The sequence below is a fragment of the Bombina bombina genome, chromosome 1 (genome assembly GCF_027579735.1).
Source record: "Bombina bombina isolate aBomBom1 chromosome 1, aBomBom1.pri, whole genome shotgun sequence".
NCBI classification, from domain to species: Eukaryota; Metazoa; Chordata; class Amphibia; order Anura; family Bombinatoridae; genus Bombina; species Bombina bombina.
Window position 1 is genome coordinate 1,488,427,740 of NC_069499.1, and position 17,364 is coordinate 1,488,445,103.

A 17,364-nucleotide genomic window follows, 5' to 3' on the forward strand; every position below is an offset into this window, starting at 1 on the left:
TAATGAGTTTTTTGGGTTCATTGAGAACATGGTTGTTGTTCAATAATAAAATTAATCCTCAAAAATACAACTTGCCTAATAATTCTGCACTCCCTGTAATCACTTCAAGGAGCATCTCTAAAGAAGAATTGTGGGATTTTAAAAGTTAAAAGGTGAGCGTTCACAGAAATAACTTTACTTTTGGCATATCCCAAAAAATCAGAAGCGGATCCAGACGTGACGCAGAGTGTATCCAGGAAAAGATTGGCTACCCGCGGTCACGTGATCCATCCAGGAGACACTGAGAAAGGATACAATATAGCAAGTGTGGTCACTACATAGTGGCAATTTACCACCCTGAAAGGTACGCAACAAAGAAGGAAATTGAGTACATCTGCTGACGGCGCAGCTCCTGACGGCATAGTGACCTACACAGGAGTGTTTCGATAAGGTCACGGGAGGTATGAAGGGAGCGTGGTAATACACAAACATTAATACCGATACCCGCCTAACAGATACTGTTACATCTCTTAACCGTTAGTAGCACAGGTTGAAGGACTTAAGCATAAAGTGATATAATCAGCAGAATTTCAGCTGAAATCGAGAAAACTTTCTCATAGGATCTGTAAAGGACTTTTTATTCATACTATGTCCCTTCGAGTCCCTGCATCTGTATAATTATAACACTTGAAGAAATAATAATCATTGAAAGAACAAAGGACTTTTTAATAGGATAGTGCTTAGGTGAAATTACCGCCCATTTGAATTTGAAAACACCTTGAAGTTTTTAAAGTATAGTCATCTTTGAGTGTGTATTTTTTCATTTGTTTTTTTTCATTTTTTATATTTGCTCTTTTTAGGTTACAATATGAATGGATACACCGGTGTATGAATTAATGTATGTTATTTTGGTTGATTGTAAAAGAATTTAAAGGCTAGATTATGAGTTTTAAGTTAGGCTTAAAAAGCAGCATTAGCCGGTCCTAACGCTGCTTTTTAACGCCCGCTGGTATTACGAGTCTTGAAGGTACAGGCTCACCGCTCACTTTTTTGGGCAGACTTGGAAATACCGCAAATCCACTTACGTAAATTGCGTATCCACTTTTTTCAATGGGACTTGCATAGCGCCGGTATTACGAGTCTGCCAAAAAGTGAGCGGTAGACCCTCTCCTGTCAAGACTAGTAACGCATTCTAAATTCAATAGTTAAGAGTTTTACACTACAACGCCGTAGCATAAAACTCTTAACTAAAGTGCTAAAAAGTACACTAACACCCATAAACTACCTATTAACCCCTAAAGCGAGGCCCTCCCGCATCGCAAACACTAAAAAAATTTTTTAACCCTTAATCTGCCGAACCGGACATCACTGCCACTATAATAAATATATTAACCCCTAAACCGCCGCACTCCCGCCTCGCAAACATTAGTTAAATATTATTAACCCCTAATCTGCCGTACCTAACATCGCCGACACCTACCTACATTTATTAACATGTTATATAATAAAGATAGGGATAGTGGTAATGGAAGTTGTATTTAATGATTCCCCGTCAAGTATTATCTTACCACAATTTAACCAATAAAAGTAGTCACCCAAATTGGGGACAATAATACTAATATCTGATATAATGAAGTATAGACTAGTAATACCAGGGGAGGGTGCTCACTGTTCAAGTAAATGTAGAAAAAATAGGAGACAAGCGAACAGAAAGTAGAACACTCGCAAAGGGAGACTAGTATAAGTGGCTATTCGGTGGGTATATAATATTAAAACTTAACATTTATTATTAAAAAAAAATGATAAAAAACTACTATATAAGTAGTGATTAATACTTAGATTAAAACACAAACAAATAATAAACGGCTGTATATCCACAATGACCCCAGAATGTATACCATAGAAACTCAGAATAGAGTAGGAGGGATTTTTAGGCAGATATACACCAAAAAATGGTTCACGGATTGCACCAAAATCTATCTAAAAAAGAGGATTGACCTCAAACACAATTATACTATCTAGTGCAATACTGGACCGGTGTAGGTCTGTCCAAAATATTCCCTATGACAAAATTAGTATAGTGACTAAGAGGGGAAGTGTAGGTAGCAAGATTCACATAGTTCATACATTCAGCATATTACACAGACCCATTTGTATAGGCAAGAGTGAAGTGTTCACAAACACAAATTAAACCAAAAATACGATCAATGAAAGGTAATATGATTCTATAGATATGTTATAATAAACACATTGACTAGTGAAATGTGACTTGCATAGTTACACTTAGTGGTTGATACAGCCGTAGGAAGAGTGCCTAAGGCCTTAGTCACTATACTAATTTTGTCATAGGGAATATTTTGGACAGACCTACACCGGTCCAGTATTGCACTAGATAGTATAATTGTGTTTGAGGTCAATCCTCTTTTTTAGATAGATTTTGGTGCAATCCGTGAACCATTTTTTGGTGTATATCTGCCTAAAAATCCCTCCTACTCTATTCTGAGTTTCTATGGTATACATTCTGGGGTCATTGTGAATATACAGCCGTTTATTATTTGTTTGTGTTTTAATCTAAGTATTAATCACTACTTATATAGTAGTTTTTTATCATTTTTTTTTTAATAATAAATGTTAAGTTTTAATATTATATACCCACTGAATAGCCACTCATACTAGTCTCCCTTTGCGAGTGCTCTACTTTCTGTTCGCTTGTCTCCTATTTTTTCTACATTTATTAACCCCTAATCTGCCGCCCAGAATGTCGCCGCCACTATACTAAAGTTATTAACCCCTAAATCTAAGTCTAACCCTAACACCCCCTAACTTAAATATAATTTAAATAAATCTAAATAATATTCCTAACATTAACTAAATTATTCCTATATAATACTAAATACTTACCTGTAAAATAAACCCTAAACTAGCTACAATATTACTAATAGTTACATTGTATCTATCTTAGGGTTTATTTTTATTTTACAGGCAAGTTTGTATGTATTTTAACTAGGTAGAACAGTTATTAAATAGTTATTAACTATTTAATAACTACCTAGATAAAATAAATACAAATTGACCTGTAAAATAAAACCTAACCTAAGTTACACTAACACCTAACACTACACTATAATTAAATTAATTCCCTAAATTAAATACAATTAAATATAATTAGCTAAAGTAGAAAACAAAAAAACACTAAATTACAGAAAATAATAAACAAATTACAAGATTTTTAAACTAATTACACCTAATCTAATCCCACTAACAAAATAAAAAAGCCCCCCCACTAAATTACAAATAGCCCTTAAAAGGGCCTTTTGCGGGGCATTGCCCCAAAGTAATCAGCTATTTTACCTGTAAAAAAAATTACAAATCCCCCCCAACATTAAAACCCACCACCCACACAACCAACCCTACTCTAAAACCCACCCAATACCCCCTTAAAATAACCTAACACTTACCCCTTGAAGACCCCTTGAAGATTGGATCAGCCAATAGGATTGAACTTCAATCCTATTGGCTGATTGCATCAGCCAATAGGATTTATTCTACCTTAATTCCGATTGGCTGATAGAATTCTATCAGCCAATTGGAATTGAAGGGACGCCATTTTGGATGACGACATTTAAAGGAACCTTCATTCAGTGTTAGCCGTCGGATGAAGAGGATGCTCCGTGTCGGATGTCTTGAAGATGGACCCGCTCCGCGCCGGATGGATGAAGATAGAAGATGCCGTCTAGATGAAGACTTCTGCCCGTCTGGAGGACCACTTCACCCGGCTTGGATGAAGACTTCTCCCGGCTTCGTTGAGGACTTCGGCCTGGTTGGATGAAGACTTCTCCCGGTAAGGTGATCTTCAAGGGTTAGTGTTAGGATTTTTTAAGGGGGTATTGGGTGGGTTTTAGAGTAGGGTTGGTTGTGTGGGTGGTGGGTTTTAATGTTGGGGGGGATTTGTAATTTTTTTACAGGTAAAAGAGCTGATTACTTTGGGGCAATGCCCCGCAAAAGGCCCTTATAAGGGCTATTTGTAATTTAGTGTAGGGTAGGACTTTTTTTTATTTTGGCGGGCTTTTTTATTTTGTTAGGGGGATTAGATTAGGTGTAATTAGTTTAAAAATCTTGTAATTTGTTTATTATTTTCTGTAATTTAGTGTTTGTTTGTTTTTTTGTACTTTAGTTAATTTTATTTAATTGTATTTAATTTTATTTAATTTAGGGAATTAATTTAATTATAGCGTAGTGTTAGGTGTAATTGTAACTTAGGTTAGGTTTTATTTTACAGGTGCTTTTGTATTTATTTTAGCTAGGTAGTTATTAAATAGTTAATAACTATTTAATAACTATTCTACCTAGTTAAATTAAATACAAACTTGCCTGTAAAATAAAAATAAACCCTAAGCTAGCTACAATGTAACTATTAGTTATATTGTAGCTAACTTAGGGTTTATTTTACAGGTAAGTATTTAGTTTTAAATACGAATAATTTAGTTAATGATAGGAATATTTATTTCGATTTCTTTTAATTATATTTAAGTTAGGGGGTGTTAGGTTTAGGGTTAGACTTAGGTTTAGGGGTAAATAACTTTAATATAGTGGCGGTGACGTTGGGGGCAGCAGATTAGGGGTTAATAAATGTAGGTAGGTGGCGGCGATGTTAGGGCCGGCAGATTAGGGGGTTAATAATATTTAACTAATGTTTGCGAGGCGGGAGTGCGGCGGTTTAGGGGTTAATATGTTTATTATAGTGGTGGCGACGTTGGGGGCGGCAGATTAGGGGTTAATAAGTGTAGGTAGGTGGCGGCAACATTGGGGACGGCAGAGTAGGGGTTAATAAATATAATGTAGGGTTCGGTGATGTTGGGGCAGCAGATTAGGGGTTCATAAGTATAATGTAGGTGTCAGCGATGTCGGGGGCAGCAGATTAGGCGTTAATAAGTGTAAGATTAGGGGTGTTTAGACTCTGGGTTCATGTTAGGGTGTTAGGTGTAGACATAAAATGTGTTTCCCCATAGGAATCAATGGGGCTGCGTTACTGAGTTTTACGCTGCTTTTTTGCAGGTGTTAGACTTTTTTTCAGGCGTCTTTCCCCGTTGATTCCTATGGGGAAATCGTGCACGAGCACGTTACACCAGCTCACCGCTGACTTAATCAGCGCTGGTATTGGAGTGCGGTAATGAGCAAAATTTTGCTCAACACTCACTTCTTGCCTTTTAACGCCGGGTTTGTAAAAACCCGTAATACCAGCGCTGCAGGTAAGTGAGCGGTGAGTGAAAACTGCTCGTTAGCACCGCAAAGCCTCTAACGCAAAACTCGTAATCTGGGCCTCACTTTTTTTATCTCACCTATAAGGAGATACTGTTTTTGTTAGAATAAATCTTTAAACTAACTGTCTTTTCACTGAGTTTTTTGAGGAGACCTTAGCTTTTAGCATATTGTGTATTTTAACCTTATTAACCAATAATACTTGCCTATTTGCAAGTCTTTAGCAACAGACGGATATTTAGTTCTTAGAAGGTTCTAATTGGATTGAATATTATATATTCTACCTAACTCCCAGAGGATATCATTGTAGTGATGAGTAACATCATTTTGAACCTTATTAACCAAATCTAACTTGCTTATTTTTCAAGCTTTTTGCCAAAGGCGTATATTGTTTTTTTAAAAGGTTCTAATTGTATTACATTATATATTTCACCCAACTCTAAGAGAATATCATCATAGTGATCATTTGAAATATATTTAATGTAACTACTACCATCATTTGAATAATAGATACATTTATACATTCATATACTTATTTCAGTAGCAATTGAGCTATTCGTTGTATTTTATTATCATATAAAAATAATCTGTACCACACTATCGGCTAGATTACGAGTTTTGCGTTAGCCTTAAAAAGCAGCGTTGAGAGGTCCCAACGCTGCTTTTTAACGCCCGCTGGTATTACGAGTCTGGCAGGTACAGGTGTACCGCTCACTTTTCTTCCGCGACTCGAGGCTACCGCAAATCCCTTTACGTCAATGGCGTATCCTATCTTTTCTATGGGATTTGCCTAACGCTGGTATTACGAGTCTTGGAGAAAGTGAGCGGTAGAGCCTCTACCTCCAAGACTCCAACCGCAAAAAAAAGTCAGTAGTTAAGAGCTTTATGGGCTAACGCCGGAACATAAAGCTCTTAACTACAGTGCTACAATTTACACTAACACCCATAAACTACCTATTAACCCCTAAACCGAGTCCCCCCACATTGCAAACACTATACTAAACATTTTTAACCCCTAATCTTCCGACCGGACATCGCCGCCACCTACATTATCCCTATAAACCCCTAATCTGCTGTCCCTAACATCGCCAACACCTATATTATATTTATTATCCCCTAATCTGCCCCCCCCAACCTCGCCGCCACCTACCTACAATTATTAACCCCTAATCTCCCTCCCCCAATGTCGCCGCTACTATAATAAAGTTATTAACCCCTAAACCTAAGTCTAACCCTAACCCTAACACCCCCCTAACATAAATATAATTTAAATAAAACGAAATAAATTTACTATCATTAACTAAATTATTCCTATTTAAAACTAAATACTTACCTATAAAATAAACCATAAGATAGATACAATATAACTAATAATTACATTGTAGCTATTTTATGTTTTATATTTATTTTACAGGCAACTTTGTATTTATTTTAACCAGGTACAATAGCTATTAAATAGTTAATAACTATTTAATAGCTACCTAGTTAAAATAAGTACAAAATTACCTGTAAAATAAATCCTAACCTAAGATTGAAGACGCCGCCTGGATGAAGACTTCAGATGGATGAAGGACCTCTTCTGCGCACCTTGGATGAAGAATTCGGCTTGGTTGGGTGAAGACGACTCAAGGTAGGGAGATCTTCAGGGGGTTAGTGTTAGGTTTTTTTAAGGGGGGTTTGGGTGGGTTAGAGTAAGGGTATGTGGGTGGTGGGTTTTAATGTTGGGGGGGATGTTAGGGGCAGCAGATTAGGGGTTCATAGGGATAATGTAGGTTTCGGCGGTGTCCGGAGCGGCAGATTAGGGGTTAATAGTATAATGCAGGTGTCAGTGATAGCGGGTGCGGCAGATTAGGGGTTAATAAGTGTAAGATTAGGGGTGTTTAGACTCGGGGTTCAGGTTAGGGTGTTAGGTGCAGACATAAAATTCATTTCCCCATAGGAAACAATGGGGCTGCGTTAGAAGCTGAACGCTGCTTTTTTGCAGGTGTTAGGGTTTTTTTCAGCCAGCTCAGCCCCATTGTATCCTATGGGGAAATCGTGCACAAGCACATTTTAGCCAGCTCACCGCTACCGTAGGCAACGCTGGTATTACAGGTAGGAGAGGAGCTAAATTTGCTCAACGCTCCCTTTTCTGAGGCTAACGCAGCCATTCAGAAAACTTTTAATACCAGCGTTGTCTTCAGTGAGCGGTGGAAATAAATGCCTCGTTAGCACCGCAGGTCTTTACCGACAAAACTCGTAATCTAGCCGTATAAGTATTAGATTATATATACCTCATTGTAGAATTACATTTTGTATATATATATATATTTTCAATATATTGTGAATGAAGAGAACAGCGTATTCCTGAACAGCATTTGAAATAGTAAAATTACTAAGTTCTTGTGGAATTATTATTTTGTGGAGAACACATTTTTTTTAGATAATTTTGTTTGAGTTTAGTTAAATTTATATGAGTTGTTTAATGAATACTTTATGTTTTTTGAAGTATCTGTTTCTTACAAATTAATTTTGGGGTAATTTGTATTTTTCAAGGAGGCAGAGTCTGGGTCCTAATATAGAATAGCAATACCCCAATCCAAACCTTGTATAATTTTATTGTTTAGTTTTTGTATTTTACATTGTAAAATAATAATATATGAATGCAAATGTACTTACTTCTATTATAGCAGAATCAACACTTGCTTGCAGAGATAGAAATCCTTTGTTCCAGTATTTTGCTGGATTACAGTAACTTGAATTAGTTTTACAATTACCTGTGTTAATACAAAATAGATGGTGAGATATACACTTTTCTAGAACTACTAGCTATATGAATAATCTGTACTGAGGTTCCTCTCATTAAAAAGCTGTACAGAAACTATTCTATTCTAGTAAATAATACTATATATGCTCTGTATTTGATTAAGGTTTAAGAGTGCCATCAATCTTTCTTTTATAAAAGCATTTTGTGTAATGTGAGGTCAAAGTATTATTGATTCCCACATATTTTGTTTATGTGAAATCCACATCATATATTTGTGTTCTCTATTTAATTAGCAAATTCTAAATTTAAGGAAGGGATTTTATGTGCATAAATAATGTAAATAAAACTGTTTATTTAAAGGGGTCGATTTATTAAGCGGCGGATACTGCTTTCAACCCCCGTCGTAAGACCACTGCTTCTTAACTTTTCCACCACCTTTTAGATGCCGGACTGAAATCATCCCGATCCGATACTATAGGGATGATTGACGGCCCCTGCTAGTGGCCAATTGGCCGCCGATGAGCAGGGGGCAGCATTGCACAAGCATTTTACTAGAAATGCTTGTGCAATGCTAATTGCCGACAGTGTATGCTGTCGGTATTTAGAAAGGTCGAGCGGACATGATTCACTACAGCAAATCATGTTCGCTTGACCAATGTTAAATCTACCCCAAAGGGTCATGAAACCCAACATTTTTCTTTCATGATTTAGATATAGCTAGATTACGAGTTATGCGCGCTATAGGGAAAATAACGAAAAGTTGTGTTATTTAACCCCCTATAGCGCAGCCATTACAAGTTTTCAAAAACCCGGCTTGTGCATGCGATATGGTGCTTTTAAGCTCCATAACGCACAAAAAACAAGCGCTGTTTTGACGTGCTTGTGCACGCTTTCCCCATAGACATCAACGGGGAGAAGGTGTCTAAAAAAAAGTCAAACACCTGCGCTTGAGGAAAGAAAAGCTCCGTAACGCAGAACCATTGATGGCTATGGGGAAAAAAACTAACGTTTAAACCTAACACCCTGACATAAACCCCAAGTCTAAACACTCCAAATCTGCCCCCCACCGACATCGCCGGCACCTACATAATGTTATTAACCCCTAATCTGCCACCCCCGATATCACTGCCACCTAAATAAAACTATTAACCCCTAATCTGCCACTCCCGATATCGCCGCCACTATACTAAAGTTATTAACCCTATTCCCCTGCACCCCAACATCGCCTAAACTATAATACATCCATTAACCCCTATTCCGCCGCTCACCGACATCGCCGCAACTAAATAAAGCTATTAACCCCTAAACCTCTGGCCTCTCACATTACTACCACTATAAAAAATATTAACCCCTAAACCGCCAGCCCCCCACATCGCAAAAATTTAAATTAAACTATTAAACCCTACACCTATCCCTAAACCTAACCCTAACCCTAAGCCTAACCATAAACCTAACCCTAACACCCCCTAACTTTAATATAATTACAATAGAGCTAAATTAAAGTTACAATTATTAACTAAATAATGCCTATTTAAAACTAAATACTTACCTGTGAAATAAACCCTAAGCTAGCTGCAATATAACTAATAGTTACATTGTAGCTATCTTAGGTTTTATTTTTATTTCACAGACAAGTTTGTATTTATTTTAACTAGATAGACCAGTTAGTAAATAGTTATTAACTATTTACTAGCTACCTAGTTAAAATAATTACAAACTTACCTGTAAAATAAAACCTAACCTGTCTTACACTAAAATCTAAAATTACAAAAAATTAAAAACACTAAAATCCCCCATCTAAACTGCTGTCTCTTCCTGGATCTTTTTAACACTGGTTTATAACTTATTCTATGGTATATCCCCCATCTAAACTTCCTTTTATGAGGCCTATTTAACAAAGGTCTGTCGGGCCTGATCCGACAGTGCGTATCAGGTCTGACAGAGCTCGCTGAATGCGGAGAGCAATACGCTCTCCGTATTCAGCATTGCACCAGCAGTTCTTGTGAGCTGCTTGTGCAACGCCACCCCCTGTAGATTGGCCGCCAGCAGGGAGGTGTCAATCAACCCGATCATACTCGATCGGGTTGAATTGTGGCGATCTCTGTCCACCTCATCAGAGCAGGCGGACAGGTTATGGAGCAGCGGTCTTTAGAAGACTCGCCAGAAACACGGGCCCACAAGCTCCATACGGAACTGATAAACGGGCCTCTATGCCTGTATCTGATCACATCCTGTCCCCAGCATTTGCATTTCCTCATTTTTTAACTTAGCTTTATTAACTGACTAATCCCCACCCAGTTTGGTTTTATGTGCATCTATCCTTGTGATCTAGTTCTAGTGCTTAATTGTCTCACCTGTGTGTCACTCATCTCCCTGTCTCCACTCAGTTAATTGATTTAACTCAGCTGCCCTATAAATCTAAGATCAGCTTTAGGGATAACATTTGCTGGGTTTAGCATTTGCAGAGAACATCATCTCTAAGCTGCCATCTCTCTAAGGGACATCATAAAGTGGCAGCGCTAAGAATTAGTCAAGAATTGAAGATTTAAAGAAGATTTGAGGCAAGCTAAATATTTTATCTTCAAAACCAAAATGTTGCACTTAAAATTCTGCTATGTTTTAAGAACTGCTTTTCCTTTTAACAGCCTTATGCCTATTCCACAGGCAGTCTCACATGCTCATACCTTACCCTTCTCCACAGGCAGTCTCACATGCTCATACCTTACCCTTCTCCACAGGCAGTCTCACATGCTCACCTTACCCTTCTCCACAGGCAGTCTCACATGCTTATACCTTACCCTTCTCCACAGGCAGTCTCACATGCTCATACCTTACCCTTCTCCACAGGCAGTCTAACATGCTTATACCTTACCCTTCTCCACAGGCAGTCTCACATGCTCATACCTTACCCTTCGCCACAGGCAGTTTATATTGGCCCCTCTCTCCTTTCCTCTCCTTACCTTAGCTCTCATGAACTACTTTCTATTTTAAAATCTATGTCACTAAACTGCATCACCTCACAGAAATGCCCCCACTGCTATAAATCTCATTCTCACCTACTCTTACTTTCTATCTTGCTGCTATTCGCATCCTGGGCCCACCCACATTCCCACCATTACCCAATCACGCACTCCTTATAGTAACTTTAATAAAAGCAACACACATAGAGGCCTATTTATCAAATGTCTGTCGGACCTGATCTGACAGTGCGGATCAGGTCCAACAGACATCGCTGAATGCGGAGAGCAATACGCTCTCCGTATTCAGCATTGCACCAGCAGCTCACAAGAGCTGCTGGTGCAACACCGCCCCCTGCAGACTCGCGGCCAATCGGCCACCAGCAGGGAAGTATCAATCAACCCAATCATACTCGATTGGGTTGAATTGTGGCGATTCCTGTCCGCCTGCTCAGAGCGGGTGGACAGGGTTATGGAGCAGCGGTCTTTAGACCGCTGCTTCATAACTGCTGTTTCTGGCGAGTCCGAAGAATTAGTAAGGAGTAGTGTCCCTTTGCTTTAGCTGATAACAGATCATGTGTTACTTTAGTGAGAGCGGTTTCTGTTGAGTGTTTAGGGTGGAAACCAGATTGTAGTGGATCAATTAAGATGTTAGTAGAGAGAAATTGAGTTAGGCTATTGTAAACCAGTAATTCCAATAATTTGGAAGCAAAGAGAATTAAGGAGACTGGCCATGGCCAATAGTTAAAAGGAGTTGGTAAAGCAGAGAGAGAGGGAAGAAGTTGTAACGTAATAGGATCAAGTTGGCAGGTTGTGAGGTATTGTACATATTTATAAGGTTAACTGAAGGGGGGTTGTAGTTAGAGTGAAGTTTGGTGGGAAGATCATTTTTAGGAAAACTGAACTGGGGATCATATAAAGGATAACATCCAGTGGAGGATGGTTAAATCTTCAAGGTTATGACTATATATAAGTGGGGACCACAGTAAAATTGCAGCGAGGAGATCAGTACAGCATTTATCATTTTGGTGGTGGAAGTTTTAGTTACTTTTATAAAAATAGCAGAAAAAATACCTGCGCTGTTCCCCTCACTCTCTGCTTGGTATACAAAAGATCCTCTTTCCAAAAGGACCAAAGGACAAAAATACACTTAAGTAAAAAAATATATACTGGCGCTAATTCAGCCATTTACAGGTGCAAGATAAATAAGCAGCCATTACAAGTGGCTGGTTATTGCTACCTCGAGCGTGTGGTAGCAATTAACGCTCAGAAATTAACCAGAGATCAGATCTTTGGTTCATTTTCTAAAAGTGCAGTTATAAGGGTTTAAAGTTGGCGGGTGTGTGGTGTTAGAAAAAAAAAATGCCACTGAAAAGTACCTTTACATAGCGGTCTATAGGAACAGTGAGTTCCCTGTAAATATATATATGTATATGAATATACACATATTAACACATAAATATATTTGTATATATTCATATACATATATATTTATAATCTGCTGCCCATCGCTGCGCAACTTTACCCCCTTCACTGTGCTAGTTCTGCCATGTCTCATGAGGCTCCCATCGTGAGCGCAATGCTTCTGTGCACTGCAAACGTGAGGTTGCATTGGAATTGCACTAACTTGTAATAACAGTGCACATTTGCGTGCGCTGGTATTACTAAGTTGAGCACAAATATCACTTTCGCAGAAGCAATCTGGCCCACTGAACTGTATATCCAATAGTGCAATACAATCCTATTAGAGGAACGTGAAGGTACTTGTTTTATAGTGCAGATTTCTGTATCTCTTGTATCTTTTCTGTCCTTGACGATTTCTCAATGGAAGGGAGAGAGAAATAGCAACATAGTGTAATTCTGTGATGGTTATCAACAATGTATCAGATTTGTGGCCAAATGCCTACTCACATGTACTTGAGCTTACGACCAAGCTCAGGGAAATGCGCACACCCACTTTATACTGGTGGGTAAACAGTACTCTCACGATGGATATGATAAAAGATATTTATTTAAAATATAATAAAAACGTCACAAATGCGATACACAACAACTTGTACAGAGGTTAATAGAGCCTTATATTGTAATATTGCTCACAAAAGTCAACTCCTGCTGTAGGATGTCAGCGGATTCAGGCAGCAGAAGTTTAGCCGCTGCACTGATCCCTTTAAACCCAAATGGGAGTGGCTCCTCCTACAAGTGTGACCGCAAGTGTATAGACGCCCAGAAGAGTAGAGAAATCCAACGATCGTTTCGCTTTGCAGCTTTTTCAAGGATATAAAGTGCGCATGTCCATAAGTCCTTATATACCAGTCTCTTGTGTTTAAAACGGATATCCGGACTTTGCTATTGCCATTTTGGAAAAGGGCATAGGGGTCTTCCATGTGGTCAGATGAGAATAATTCCTATTTGCAGTTATTTAAGGAAAATACAAATGTATACTTCTTGATTTATTTAATATATTGCCATCAAAATAGACTATATTTAATATAAAAATATTTACCATACAAAAATCATTTAATATAAAAAAATTAAATATAGAAAATTTAATATAAAAAATTAACAGAACAGATCTTAGTAAATTGTACCACCTTTTTCAATGCCAAGTATGATGTACCTTCCATACATACTAATTAATTGATGATGTCTTTTATTCTTTATGTCAGTATTGTGTCGGTCCGATCAATCGCCATCCTACTCTTTAAATTTATTCTAAATCTGATCACGTGATCGCTATATTTGGTTGTATGTTTTACCCCAAGTTACAGAGCCTTTACACTACTATATGTAGTTTTTGATAACAGTCAAAATTAAAGCATACTTAGATACTGAATTTGAGGTAGCATTATCATTATAATTAGATTTAAGACTATGTTCAGAAAGGTTCCAAATCTCCTGTAATCTACTGTAGAAAATGGTGCAGTTCAAAATCTTTGTTTAAACCATTCGGTATAAACGTATCCATAGTATGAATCCATTTCATTTCTAGGCGTCCTAACTGGTTCTGTATGTCACCACCTCTCCAGTCTCGTTCAATCTTTCTTATCCCTAGAAATTCTAGATCGCAAACTTTCCTTTTGTGTACCCTATCAAAATGTGCTGACAGTGTATGATTCTGATATCCCTTCTCTATATTATAGATATGTTCATTTAACCTAATTCTAAGGAGCCTAGAAGTGCGACCTATATAGATAAGGTTACATGAACAACGCAATAAATAAATTACATTCTTGCTGTTGCAAGTAATGAATTGATTTATCTCATATACTTTTTTGTAGTCCGTTGAATGAAACTTATTACATACTTTAGATGTTTTTTTCATTTTCTGACAAGCATTACAAAATGAACACTTTCTAAACCCTATCTGAGGAGTGGGCAGCCAATTCTTGGCAGATGATACAGTCTGTTTATTCTTTGTATTATTTGTATGTGATAACTGTAATCTTAAATTTGGAACCTTTCTGAACATAATGTTTGGACCATCCCCAAGGAATTCAGTTAATCCTGAATCCCTAGTGAGGATGCCCCAATGTCTATGAATAATATTTTTCAATTCATAACTTTGTGTACTGTGCTGAAAAATTAGTCTATTTGCCAAATCATTATTTTTATCTTTATAATCTTGTGTGTTTTTGTTTTTATATTTTAATAATTCAATTATATCAATATTTTTAACTTCCTTTATTTTCTCCTCCAAAAAACTCCCTGAATAGTTTTTTTCTAGGAAACGTTTTTTCAAAATTTGAGATTGGGTTTGATAATCGGATATATCCTTACAGTTACGTCTTAACCTAACAAATTGTCCTTTGGGGACATTTGTTAACCAGTGGCGTTGATGACAGCTGTTAAGATCAATGTAATTGTTTACATCTGTACTTTTGAAGTGATTCCTTGACTTAAGAGAATTATCCTCAATATATATTTCCAAGTCAAGAAATTCTATTTTTTCTTTACTATACTTCCAGGTTAAGGATACTTGAAACTCATTATTCTTAAGATATTCCATAAACTCAACAAGTTGGACCTCACTACCTGACCATATTAAAAACAGGTCATCTATATAGCGGCGATAGGACACCAGATATTGCGCCCAGGGGGAGTTGTAGATGTAATTATTCTCCCAATTGGCCATATAAAGATTGGCATAACTGGGCGCAAATCTGGTGCCCATCGCCGTCCCGCTTGTCTGAAGGTAGTATGTTTTATTGAAGTAAAAATAATTAGTCTCCAAAATAATCCTAATGCCTTCCAAAATAAATTCTAATTGTTTACTGTTTAGAGTTTTGTCTTCCTCCAAGATCCTTTTGACTGATGCAATCCCCAGATCTTTATTTATGATGGTGTACAGTGACGTAACATCACTGGTAACTAACCACCATTCTTTATTCCATTCAATACTCTCTAGATGGTTCAGTATACTTATAGTATCTTTTAAATAAGATTTGGTACTTTTTACATAATTTTGTAACTGTTGATCTATATAAGCTGAGAGGTTACTAGTTAAGGAATTTACACCCGACACGATTGGCCTTCCCGGGGGATTGCATAAGTCCTTATGGATCTTGGGGAGTACATAAAAGGTTGGTGTTTTCGGAAATGGATTGTGAATGTAACCATACTCTTTTTTGTTTAAAATGTCATCTTTAAGTCCTTTATTAAGATAGACTTCCAATCTTTTTTTGAAAATCAAAATTGGATTGGAATTTAGTTTTTTATAAGTGTCAGTGTTATTTAATTGTCTAAGACATTCTTCATCATATTTATTTCTGTCCATTATCACTGTCCCGCCGCCCTTATCAGCGGGCCTGATAGTGATTCTATCATCGTTTTTCAATGTATCTAGTGCAATTTGTTCTACTTTAGTCAAATTAGATCTATAATCCATTTTTAGATATTTTATATCTCTGTGTACCAATTCCAAAAAAGTCTCCATAGGGGCCGATTTATATTGAGTTGGATTAAAAGTAGACTTTTTGTTTAATTCTACGTGTCTATACAGATTTGACTCTAAAGAATTATTTTTGATAACAGGACTATTTGCAAAAAAATTTTTTTAGTGCACAAGTTGCGTATAAATTTCTGTAACCCTATATATGTATCAAATTTGTTAAGTCTGTAACTTGGGGCAAAATTCAATCCCCTTTCCAAAACAGATGTTTGTGCTTCTGATAAAGCAACACTAGACAAATTGAAAATCCCTTTCTGTGCAGTGTTGGTCTTACCCTTTGCATTATCTTTCTTAATGTTGCATGATATACTTAATAATCTATTCTGTCCATATTTCTTCTTCTCTTGTTGAATAGGTCTGAATCTGTACGGGTATACCTTCTCTTTCCGGTTTCTAAAAAAACCTCCTCATCGCCTGAATCACATCTATTTAATCCCTCAAATCTATTATAGGTGTTAATCTCATTATGATGTTGTGCTTTTTGTTTCCTAAATGGATTCCTGGGTTGTTGCCAGTCATTCTCATCTCTCCTATATTGCTCTGATTTATTGTAATTACCCCTATTGTGTTGATGTGTGTAATTTCTGGCATCCTGTTGATACTCTGAATATCTTAATCCTGTCTGTGGATTATCACTATTTTTGTGTGTGTAATACTGCTCCCTTTCTCTATGTGCTAGTGACCTATTCCTATTTTCATATATCCCATTGCCTTTATCAATATTTTGATACGTATGTCCATAATCTTTGTCATTATGTTTATTAGACATTTTATTGTTATTTCTATGATTACTGGTATTATGCATATTAGTTCTTATATTTTTTACCTTATAATTCCTTTCCTTCCTTTCCTTGTAATCCTCATAATCCCTTATATATTTCTTTCTCTTAGTGTTTTTAATATCTTTTTTCAAAGAATCAATGTTTTCTATTATTGTATTGGAAAGGTTCTCATATTTGGTGTCATTCATATGAGGAATAGTTTTCTGTTCTAATACATTGATTTCTTCGTTCACTTCTTCTAAGAGTTTTTTCCTTTCATTAATAATTAGACCCATTAATTTTTTGGTACAATCTTCTAAAATATGGTTCCATTTTGTCATAAACATCAAATTATCTTGACCAAACGTAGGATTTTTAAAAATTCTCAAGCCCCTTGGGGTGATTTGCTCCTTCAAGTACTTTTCTAGTGTGACTATTTCTAAATGGTATTTTGTTTCCTTAATCATATATTTTTCTACTTCCCTTAATAAGCCCTCCAGGGAATCATTTGTAGTATCGTTATTATCATCAAAAAAGTCGTCAGCACATGATGTCATATTACGTCTGCTGTTAAATAATGCCATTATGCAAAAGAGACCTTTTTGCAAAGAGATCCTTTTCACAGAGTCTACCTTAAAGATACCTATCAATTAAGTTAAATACTCAATAAAATAGAGCAAAAAGCTCTATATGTGTATGATTGTGACTACGATT

General features: G+C 36.8%; 1 protein-coding gene across 1 annotated transcript in view; it reads right to left on the minus strand.

Moving 5' to 3' along the window:
* LOC128653797 (ABC-type organic anion transporter ABCA8) overlaps positions 1-17,364 on the minus strand; it is a 669,484-nt gene that overhangs the window by 528,255 nt on the left and 123,865 nt on the right. Inside the window, exon 5 of the mRNA XM_053707306.1 lies at positions 7,897-7,994. Coding sequence (XP_053563281.1) covers positions 7,897-7,994 — 98 coding nt within the window. The remainder of the gene's footprint in view (positions 1-7,896; positions 7,995-17,364) is intronic.